This window comes from Phocoena sinus, chromosome 20 (genome assembly GCF_008692025.1).
Source record: "Phocoena sinus isolate mPhoSin1 chromosome 20, mPhoSin1.pri, whole genome shotgun sequence".
Classification (NCBI taxonomy): Eukaryota; Metazoa; Chordata; class Mammalia; order Artiodactyla; family Phocoenidae; genus Phocoena; species Phocoena sinus.
Window position 1 is genome coordinate 18,450,272 of NC_045782.1, and position 11,598 is coordinate 18,461,869.

Genomic DNA, 11,598 nt, shown 5'->3' on the forward strand with positions numbered 1-11,598 from the left:
TGGCGGGCGTGGAGGAGAGTTTCAGCATCGCCCTGGGCGGCCTGTGTGTGGGAGAGAGAACATCTTCCGCCTGAGAGGCTGCAGGGTGGCAGTGTCCTAGGGGGAGACCTGGCTTCAGTGCAGGCCAGGAGGGGGAGGCTCAGTGCTAGAAGACAGCTTCGTGGCATCTGGGCTGAGGGATTGATTTACACAGATGCCACTGCTCGGCTGTCCCCTCTGGGAGCATCTGCTTGTGGCCAAACCCCGGTGGGACTTTGGAGTCACATAAACTTTGGCCTCAGTCCAAACTTTGTCCCTTCTGAGTTGTGAAGTCCTGGGATTCAGGATTCCGTGATGCCTGGCAAGTAGTATGGAGCTCAGAATGTGTTTGTCCTCTCTGCGGTTCCCCTCCTCTTCTCTCAGCTGCCGGGACAGGGGGGTACAAAGCAGGATTGGAGGGGAAAGAGGCTGGCCTCGGGGAACCCTCTTCTGGCTCTTGGTGGTACGGCTGATGCCCCATCAGGGCTGCAACGGAGCAGGTTGGCAGTGTTGGAGCCTTCTCCCCACTTCCCAGGTACACTCAGGCCCTGTTTCCCTTCTTCTTCCAGGGGTACCCTTCTGTGAGCTGCCCGTCAAAGCCCAGCTTGGAGCCAGGGCGGCGGGGTCTCCAACCCTGCCGCCCGCATGGAAGGTGGGAGCTGGGCTCCCAGAAGGTGGCCGTGCCTGCCTGGGATCACGTCGCTGGCCTTGGCGTCTCTTCTCAGCTGCCTGCTCAGCTCCGGCCAGGCCGAGGTCTACAGTCGCTGTGAGCTGGCCAGAGTGCTGCAGGATTTCGGCCTGGAGGGATTCCGGGGATACAGCCTGGCGGACTGTGAGGACTGCACTCCCTTCCTCCCTCTTCCTCCCTCAAGGGCTGTGGCCTTGGGAGCCTCTGTCCTCCTTTGTTAGACGAGCATCCCATGAGCTGAGAGGTGGAGAACACCTGGCACTGGGGTGAATTCACAGCAGGCAGACGACAGGCAGCCACAGCAGAACGACCTCTCCATTTTCTCCCCTGCTGGTAAAGCCGGGAGCCACAGGAAAAGAATGGTGTCCTACCCTAATCTGAATTGTGGCCACGAGGGTCAGACATTCCCAGTGAAGTTTAGGGCGAGCTGAGCAAAGCAGTAAATACCAAACTTTTCAAGCTGGTGGCAGTCTCGAGAAGCTATGAAGTACAGCCACACCCGGACTCATTTCTTCTCTAGCTCTAGCCCTCTCTCTAGGTTCCCCCTGTGCCTTCCTAATCATGTCTCTAAAGAGCGAGCTCTTGTTCGTTCACCCCACAGCATTTCTTGGGTCCTACTATGTGCGGACAGTGAGGCCGTGGGAAGATTGCTAGCCTAGGAGTCGGGACGCCTGAGGTCAGGTCCCGACTCTTGCTATTTGGTGGCTCTGTGTGACCTTGAGTAAGTCACTTTGCCCCTCCGAGCTTTGATGGATTCGTTTGTCAAGGAGGTGGGAGGGCGTCTGCCCTGACTGCCTGGAAACAGGAGTTGAGGCTCGGAGGAGGTGACGTGTGGAGTCTGCCCCATGAGCCCTCTGGTCTGGGTTGGCCTCCGTCATCCGACCCGCAGGCCTGTGTCTCCGCCCTGTGCAGGGGTCTGTCTTGCTTACTTCGCAAGTGGCTTCAACACAGCTGCCGTGGACCACGAAGCCGATGGAAGTACCAACAGCGGCATCTTCCAGATCAACAGCCGGAAGTGGTGCAAAAATCTCAACCCCCATGTCCCAAACACGTGCCAGATGTACTGCTCTGGTAGGCTGGGCCTGGGCCCGGGGCTGGCCGGGGGCCTGGCTCTGCACTGCCCATTGCTTCTTCCCCAGCCTTGCGTGTTCCTCCTGCGTTCTGTTTGAGTGGGGACCCCCGCTGCCTGCTGGGTCTACCAAGGAGGGCGGGATGGGGTGAGTGATGAGGATGGATCCTCTGTGAATCTGATTTGGGGTCCCAGATGGGACACTGTGGGAAGGGAGGGGGGATGGCTTCTGATGGGGGGAAGTGATCGGGTAAGCCCTGTGCTTGCAGGACGGTCGAGGGACAGGGTTGAATTTAGGATGGAGGAGGGTGTGTACATGTGTGAGAAAGACAGAGAGATGGAGACAGACTCTGGCTATCCAGCTCCAACCCCTGCTCCCTCATCGTGTTTCTCTGCCTCCCTCCCCAGACTTGTTGAATCCTAACCTCAAGGATACTGTTATCTGTGCCATGAAGATAGTTCAGGATCCCCAGGGTCTGGGCACCTGGTAAGTAATGTAGGTTGGAGCCCCCTGCAAGGAGATGTGGCCAGGACCACAGTAGGGAACTAACCTTCTCTGAGTGTCCTCCTTATCCCAGGCGCCATTCCATGGCCTCACAATCTAATCCGCACGGCCGCTTTCGGTGGCGGAGCTCACTACCACTGATGTATTTACAGAAAACGCACTGAATTTTAGGGAGGATAAGCAAGTCACTGGAGGTCACGGAGCCAAGCCTGGCTCCTCCAAGATCTGCCTGTGTCGGGATGCCTGCCTACAAGTTCATTAGACCAGGGTCTAGGAACTTTGTTTGTTTCTTAACTGGGGCATCTTTGTCTAGTACAACAGATCAAAGAAGTTCCCTGCTTGAAGCGTGGGTGGGTGCTCTGGAGCCGCACCCCATCAGCCTTCCCTTTACTCACCTCCTTCCCACAAGATGGCCTTTGGAGCCATCCTCATAGGCAAGGGAGTTGGATGAGCATCCGATGGGGCACTGGACTATATCTTTGGAGCCCCTGAAGCAGCAGGCCTACAGCTTCCCAGCCTCTTCTGATGAGAGCTTCTCTACAGAGAGTCTCCAAACTCCCTTTACTCCCCTATCTGGATAGTAGCAGGGGACAGGATGTGGGGAAGGTAAAATCCCTCCAGGTGGCCAGAGTAACCCAGGGCAGATGCGATAGTGACGAGGCTGGTGGGGTAATTAGGAAAGTATCAAATGTCAGTCCATGAGCAGAAGGAAGCCAGACGGACTAGAGGCAGGGGGGCTAGTTGGGAAGCCTCTGTGGGAGTCTAAATGAGAGACAGAGGGTGTGGACTCAGACAGTTGTATAGGTGATGGACAGGAGAGGGGTGAGGGGTGAGGGGCTGTGGAGAAGGAACAGGGACACGTGATACACGGCCAGTGAGTGAGAGGAGGAGGTGAAAAGGACCATGAACGTAGAGAAGGTCCAAGGTGGGCCTTGACGATGGCCACAGCTTTGGAGATGTGTTGATTTGAGAACAGTTGAAGCCCCAGGAGCTGAATCTGGAATGAGGCAGACTCAGCAGGATAGAATGCACATCTATGAAATCAGGAAGGGTGAATGCAGACTCAGGTAGGAACCCAAGGGCTTGAGGCCTTGGGGGCACTACCTGGGGTGGAAGAAACAGGTTCTTTTGGGTTAAATCAAAAAACAACTCTCTTGTACGCTGGGAGTAAATTTGTGGCATGTATAACCTCTGAGAGGTGGCTGAGGCTAATAGGAAGTGGTTCTAGAATGTAGGAAGGGTGCTGTTTATTCCCTCCACATGCACACCTGAGAACTCATCTGTGCCAGGCTCTGTGCTTGGTGCTGGGCTTCAGGCGTGGCCAAGACCCAGTTCTTTGCCCTCAAGCGTCTCAGTCTAATGGAAGAGATGAACAATCAAGGTCCTTTAGGGGCCCTCCTTGCCATTGGGCTCTCTGACATTGACATCATAGAGGACCCTAGTTATCCAAGTTTGGAACCCCTGGGAACTTGGGACCCCCAGGATCCCAGGGTCTTGCTTAACTTCCTCAAGATGCTAGCATGACACTGGAACAAGGTAATGGTCCTAAAAGAGCCTATAAACTATAGTTACCGGCAACTGAAAGATCCAGATTGGTAGCCAAAGAGAATTGGGTGTAGGTGCATTTCTGTCATTTACAAGCTGTGGACCTTGGGCAAGTAATTCTGCATCTTAGTCTCAGCTTTTCATTTGGAACATAGGGAACATGATATCTGCCCAATCTACATTATAGGGCTGCTGGGGGGCATGGCAGATAGATGGGTGATGGGTGTGGCAGTGCTATGTACACTGTAAAGGGCTGTACACGTGTACCGTGGCATCAGTGTCAGCAGAAACAGCATGGTGTAGGAAGCGAGCATTGAACTGGGGCTGTGGACCCCAGTCTTTGCCACTGACTTCTGGGTGAACCTGAGCAAGTTACTCTGTTATCTCCATCGGTAAAATACGGAGGCTAGACAGGTAACTTTTTAAGGGCCATTCTCTCTCCTTTTTTTTTAACTTCTTTTAGGGGGTTCTTTGCTAGTTAACGCAGCTGACTTGTCTCTCTTCCCCTTGCTAGCCCCTTTCCTCACCTCACTTCTGGTTTAGAGCGCACGCCTCCATCCTGTTCTTCTCTGAGCAAAGACTGAAGACTGCAGCTGATTTGGTCTCTCCTCTTCCCCATCTTCCATCCTCAGGGAGGTCTGGAGGCATCACTGCCAGGGCGAGGACCTCAGTGACTGGGTGGATGGCTGTGAATTGTAGGATTCTCTCTGGATGGACAGGCCATGCATAGCAGCTTGGGAGATGTGGTTTGGTTCCTGACCCAGGCCTGGGGAGACAAGCCAACTAATAAAGTATAGTTTAATATGTAAGTGTGGTTCTCAGCTGTCACTGTGTGTCCAGGTGGCGTGTTGGAGCCAGAAGCATCTCAGGGTTTCCTCACTATCCGCATGGGCTGGGGTTCAGCTGGACTCCAAAAAGCCTACCACGGGAGGTTTGCCTCCATTCCTGGAGGCCTGGAGAGGGGGGGTGTCAGTGCCTGTGTTGCCCACACCTGGCAGAGTTTCCTACATGAACCTCTTGAATATATGATTGATGCGTAAACGATGCATCCTGAATGAATGGTAGGCACTCAGCTAACGTTTGTAGAACTAGCGAAGGAATGGGCCCCGATACCTTCGTCATATCAGCTGTCAGGCCCCAGGCTTCTCTCTGGATGGAACCACAGCCCCTCCTGGGCTCTCTCCCTCTCAGGGGGACCGCTCTGGCTGCTTCTCATCCAAGTCCCACTCACCTCGCACTTGGCCATATCTTGGAGCAGTGGGGGGTTTGGCACAGTTCGGGAAGAGCTGGCTTAATGGGGTTTCTCCTTTATCCTGGCTGCCCGACCTTGGGAAGGTCACTCCACCTCTCACGGGCAAATTCCTCATGGACAAGAGGAGCTAATACAGGCCAGCTTGCAATATCGTATTGATATCAATTACATAATACAGAGCAGGGAGGCACCTGGTACAGGGCGTGGCACAGAGTGGGGGGGACTTAAGAAACACTGACCTCTTGTCTGGTTTCCCTGAGCTCTGGGGGCGCCAAGTCCCAGCCCACCTGGTGGGCACACGTCCTGCCTGTCCTGGTGACCAGGGCTTCCTTGGGAGGTCTGTACCAATGTCCTCGTCACTGTTTGCTGAGAATGAGGAAGAGGAGAGGAGAAGGTGTGGGAAGAAAGAGCAGAAGAGGCACGGGGATGGTTTGGATAAAGTGGCAGAAATTTCTATAGGAAGTGGGGAGAATTAAGTGAAGTTCTGGGACTTTTTAAAGTTCAGGCCACTAATAAGGACCCACTGTATAGCACAGGGAACTCTACTCAATACTCTGTCATGACTTATATGGGTAAAGAATCCCCCCCAAAAAGTGGATATATGTATAACTGATTCACTTTGCTGTACACCTGAAACCAACACAACATTGTAAATCAACTATATTCCAATTAAAAATGTTAAAAAACGAAAAGGAAAAAAAAAGTCCTAGTCACCTCATTCTTGGACTAGTTTGGCTCCAGGAGACTAATTGCAAATGGACTTTATCTTTTGTGCTATGGGTGGGGCGAATGCCCCAGGGGATTAGCTTGCTAAGCTGCTGCTCCTTCTCTATCTGCAAGTACAGGTGAGGGGGCCAGAGGCTCCTGGCAGCTGAACGAGGCTCTGCAGTGTGCTTCTCTTGGGCTGAGGTCCCTGTGCTCTGCCTGTGAGATCCACACCCTCAGCTGGATGTGGTTGGCTTTTTTCACTCCGAGCACTGGCCTGAAGCTTGCTAGAGTGGGAAACTACGGGAAACTGGCCCAATCAGATGGGATCCAGCACTCACCGGACACCTCTATTGCAAACTGAGCACAAGCCTCTATTCTATGTGGCCAGGAATCCTCTGACACTTCAATGGCAGCCACTCTTGATGGAGTTGGCATGTAGGATAGGACTTCGTCATCTCCGAACTGCCACGTGTCAGGCATCTCACCAGCACTTTCCATGGTTTATCTCACCACCCTCGCAGCAGCCCCAGCGGGGTAGAGATGGTCATCCCCATTTTTCAGGAGAAAACTGAGCCCCAGACAAGTTCTAGAACTTGCCCGAGGTAACGCAGTTGGTGGAGCTGGGATTCGGATGGGGCTGTTGAACTCCAAAGGCTGTGCTTTGTCCTCAGCATGTCCCAGACTCCATAGCTGGACCAGCCCTTGGACTCTCAGTCGGCTGGACCCCTGGGGTGGAAAGGCACAGTGAATGGAGGGCAGTGGAGAGACAGCCCAGTTCTATCCAGCAAGCATCTGTCCTTCCTCAGACTCTGCTTCACGTTCTCCTCTGTCTCCAAGCCTTTGCTCAGGTATCTCCTCTGCAGACCTGCCTCCCTGGCAACTTCCACCTACCTCTCGAGGCTTCAGCCGGAACCTACTAATGCCTCAGCCCGGCAGACAGCCCTGGTGCCCCTTCTCCAATGAGTGTGCATGCCAGATGCCTCTCTGCTTTACGTCTCTCTGCTCAGGTTCTTGTGTGCGTGTCTGTTGCCTACCTCTGCCTGCCTAGACTCTCAGCTCCCTGAGATTGTGTCCTCTTGATATATGAGCCACGCAGAAAATGCTCATGGGGTGAGGAAGCCCGGATGGAGACCCCCAGCTGGTGCTGGGAAGTCTTCCAGCTGTTTCTTGTCCCTCCTCCCTGTAAGGCAGGTTGAACTGAGGATGCTTTGGTGCCCTCCAATCACTTTCTCTTGGACTTATTATAACTCAGATAGAACTCCTTTTGAAAAGAAACCACAAAGTCTGAATTACACTAAAGACAAACAGCCCATGATGGTGCTAAGTTAGCCAAATGAGCCACTGCCTTCGGAAGCAGGTGGTGTGGAGAGTAGCTTTAAGGAGTCAAGGCATCCAAATTCCCCATGCCAAGGCATCACTAACGGCCATTATCACGGGGTGTTTGTTTTTTTGCGGTACGCGGGCCTCTCACTGTTGTGGCCTCTCCCGTTGCGGAGCACAGGCTCCGGACGCGCAGGGTCAGCGGCCATGGCTCACGGGCCCAGCCGCTCCGCGGCATGTGGGATCTTCCCGGACCGGGGCACGGACCCGCGTCCCCTGCATTGGCAGGCGGACTCCCAACCACTGCGCCACCAGGGAAGCCCCCCCTTTTTTTTTTTAAACAAAAAGCGCTATTACAGTCTTGCTCAAAAACAAATGAGACGTCGACAGGGGTGCGTGTCTAGGGGCTCAACGGCATACGGAGACCATGCGCGTGCGTTTCCTGCATACAGCGGACGCAGTGGTCACATTCCTGAAGAATCAGGCCACAGGGATGTTTGTAGAGCAATGCTACAGTTGCTTTCTATGTATGCAGGTCTCCTCGGCCCTCATAATCACCACGTGCATAAAGTAATCCCAGAGGTTCTCCGTTCATGCTGATTTTCTGCTCGTTCATTCATTTTGCCCTCTGTGAGAACTTGCTAGCGCACAAGCTGTAGCAGGTGCCAAAGGTTTAAAAAATTATAAGAGAAAAACCTTGACATCGACCAAACCCAATCTATCCTTTTTCCTGCCTGTAAATTGAAAAATGACAGTCAGAATATCATTTAGGGGAAGAAATGTTGGTTGCTCTAGTGGTACTCTCCTCCTGCAGTTCTTCTGGGGGAATGTTTAGCACTTTCTAGACCAGGGGTGCATCCCTAGGGGATCACAGATGGGCTTCTGGGGTCCATAACCCTCCTAAAATTGTATGCAAAATTTTATGTACATCTATGGGGACACGTGCATTTTTTTTTCTGGGGAGAGAGTTCATAGTTTTCACCTTATTTTTAATCCAAGCAAGATTTAGAATCAATGTTTTACAGGAAGAAAAAAGGAAAGAAGAAAAGATAGAAAGTACACACCTCGGCTCGTTTAATCCTCGTAATTACCCTGACACCTAGGTATCATTATCTCCGTTATACAGATGGGAAACAGAGGCTCCGAGCAGTAAACGGAATATTTGCTTCGATACCTGACACCCATTCTCAATTTAGACTCATAGACCATTAGAGTTGGGATGCACCAAAGGGATTATTTGTCCATTTCCCACCCCTCCCCTCTAATAGAGGGGGAAACTGAGGCCCAGAGAAGTGAAATACATTTTCCAAAGTTATATGGTTAGTTTACAGCAGAAACAGGTTAGAAATTCAATCTTTTGACTCTGTCCAAAGCTTTTGCCAACTATTGCTTTGTTCTTGCAAACCCGGTAAGCGTAGGTTTCATTGACTGTTAAATGGAATTAGTAAGACACCCTCCCCTTTCCACCCATCCTCAGGCTGGGCTCGTTCCCACTGACCTGTTTCATGGTCCCCAGGGACCTTGTGGCCCCAAACACACTCAGCCTATGAGCCTTAGGAAGACACAGATGCATGCACAAAATGATTCTACGTGCTAGGAATCCCAAAGAAATTAGGTAGATGCATCAACCCTTGGCTTGGGAAATACGGTCCTAGACCCTTGGAGAGCAGAGGAAGGAGCTGAAAGACTTCAGCCATGATACAGCCCTCAACCTGCTGCCCTGGCCCTTCATCCTTTGGCACCTGCCTGCCTCTCTGTGGTCACTGTGGACACTTTCCCCTTTCCTTTCTTTGCTTGGCTCCCCTGGACTTCCGTGCAGTCCCAGGACTGTGCCTCTCTTCCAGCACTCCCCTGTCCCGCCCCCCCCCCCTTTGCATATGCTGCTCTATCGCTCTCCTTCCGCTGCAAAATTCAGATCCATCTCTCAGGGTCATCTGTTTACTTGTCAGTGTCCCCTGCTCAGATGATAAATTCCTTGAGGGCAAGTGCCCGGCGCACAATAGACCATCAATAAATGGAGAACCCGTGTTCTTCACGTGTTTCCCCTTCCCGCATTGCCCTGCTCCCCTCCCAGCTATGCCAAGAAGCTTGTTCTATGCAGCGCGGGGTCTGCCCTGGCTGTGAGTCGGCCAGGGCTGGCAGCCCACACCCCCAGAGAAGTAAATTCTTTGCTTCTCTGTAACGGGGGAGCTTTCTGTTTTTGTTGTTTTGCGGTACGAGGGCCTCTCACTGCTGCGGCCCCGCCCGTCGCGGAGCACAGGCTCCGGACGCGCAGGGTCAGCGGCCATGGCTCACGGGCCCAGCCGCTCCGCGGCACGTGGGATCTTCCCAGACCGGGGCACGAACCCGTGTCCCCTGCATCGGCAGGCGGACTCCCAACCACTGCGCCACCAGGGAAGCCCACGGGGGAGCTTTCTGGAGGCCTCTTGCCTCTGCTCCAAGTTTAGGTCTCAGAATCGAATTGAAATCTCTGAGCTTGTGGAGGAGGAGGTCCCAGGTTCTTCCTTGCGTCTCAGGCTCAGGCTGGCTGAGCTGAGCTTCACCTGAGGGAACCGTTACCACGAAGATCACACCTGTGGGCGGGGCCTGCCCTACCTTCCTCCCTCCCAGCTCACCACGAACCTAGCCAGAGACCCTCTGTGGACCCTTGGTCACTAGGTGTGCTCCTGGTTGAGACTGTTACGAAAGTAGCTCCCAGCTGGAGAGAGGAAGATAACCCTGACCTCTCTCCACCCAAAACAACAGGGAAAAACAGCATTTAAGCAGCAGCTGGCTCAGTCCCTGGCAAGGCTATTCACAGAAATGCTTAATCCTTTCGCCTAACTACAGCAGACTCCACCGATTCTGAGATCATGTGCCGTTATTTGGTTGATTGATCAATTGATGGGTTGACGTGACACTTTGAGGTCACTGATGATTCATGCTTCGCTGGGCTTGTGATCAGTCCACACTCGCGGCCATCACGTCATCATCTGGGTGACTCTTGAAGACGTGACAATTCCCAGGTCTCCTCTGTCTGCCAAACCTCTCCAGTAAAGAAATCATTTCTCCATTAAAGGAATGATTGCACACAAGGCTACTTGTTTGAAATAATGATACTAAAAAATGCCACCACTCCCAAGAGCTTACGTTTACAACTATGTCTTTGCTCAATCAGTAGCTGTCTATTGATTTATTCTCTCGAATTTCCTGTCTTGTTTTCTTTAAACAGGTTCAGTTTGTAGACCTGCTCCCAGAGGAGTGAAGCCAGAATCCCCAAATCAGAAGGGGTACGTACAGAAGCCTGAAGCAACCCAAACCTGTTAGGACAGTCTTCACTCCACCCCAAATTGATCTGAAGTTCTTGTTTGATTGTTTGTTTGTTTCAAAGGAAGCCAGAAATCTAATGAAGCAGTTCAAATAGCAGAAGCATCCAACAGACTCCCAACTCACTGAATAGACATTTAATTTGGACTCTATCCCTGATGGGAGCCGTCTGAAGACATTTTCTGTTCTTCTACATCCTATAGTCTAGGCACCAGAAGGCCACTTTCCAGCCTGACGTAATGAGGAGTGAACTCCTCTCAGGAGAAAGACTTCCATGCCCTGGCAAAGTTTGGAAAAATGATCATCACACTGAGTCCTTCTTGCCTGAAGTGGGCCTACAGATGGAATTGTGAGCCTGGGAGCTTGGAAGTGTAGTTTGGGCACCACTGCTAACTCACTGTGTGATGCTAGGCAAGTCTCTTCCCTCCCTGTTTGGGTCCGCTCATTTGGAAAATGAGGGTAAGTAGGTTATGTGGTCCAAAGGGCTCTTGGTAGGCAGAATAATGGCCCCCAGAGAGGTCCACGTCCCAAGGCCTGGAACCTGTGAATATGTTGCTTTACATGGCAAAAGAGACTTTGAAGATGTGATTAGTTGACAACCTTGAAATAGGAGGGTTATCCTGGATTATTGGCTGTGCCTAATCTAATCTAGCCTAATCTAATCTAATCTAATTGAGTCCTTTAAAAATGGAAGAGGCCAGCAGGAGACGATCTGAGTTAGAGGGAGGTGCGACTACAGGAGAAGGTCACTGTCTTTGTGAAGTAAGGACTCAACCCATCATTCCTGTCTTTGAAAGAGGAAGAGGCCACAAGCCAAGGAACGTGGGTAGCCTGTAGAAGGTGGAAAAGGTGAGGAAATGGTTTCTCCTCTAGAGGCTCCAGAAAGGAAGGCAGCCCTTCTGACACCTAGATTTTAAACCAGTGAGACCCATGTCTGATTCTTGGCCTCCTGAACTGTAAGATAATACATCTGTGTTGTTATAAGCCACTAAGTTTGTCATTTTGTAGCGGCAGAGATAGAACACGTAAACAAGGACACTTCCAGAAGCTGTGCACCCTGTTTCTAAAAATTAAAACCCAGCTTTGCTAACAGCCCTGGGCAACCCTAGCTGAGAGGTTGCTTGGGAGGAGACATCAGAGGGATGCTCTGTCCCAGCTGCCTCTTGGAGCCTGGTGACTGCAAGCTC

General features: G+C 52.1%; 1 protein-coding gene across 1 annotated transcript; it reads left to right on the forward strand.

Moving 5' to 3' along the window:
* Nucleotides 1-626: 626 nt before the first annotated feature.
* On the forward strand, nt 627-4,561 carry SPACA3 (sperm acrosome associated 3). The gene is made up of 4 exons (XM_032617080.1): nt 627-850; nt 1,619-1,777; nt 2,184-2,262; nt 4,458-4,561. Exons 1-4 carry the CDS (start codon nt 664-666, stop codon nt 4,522-4,524), a joined length of 492 nt encoding a protein of 163 aa, XP_032472971.1. The 5' UTR covers nt 627-663; the 3' UTR covers nt 4,525-4,561.
* Nucleotides 4,562-11,598: the final 7,037 nt, after the last annotated feature.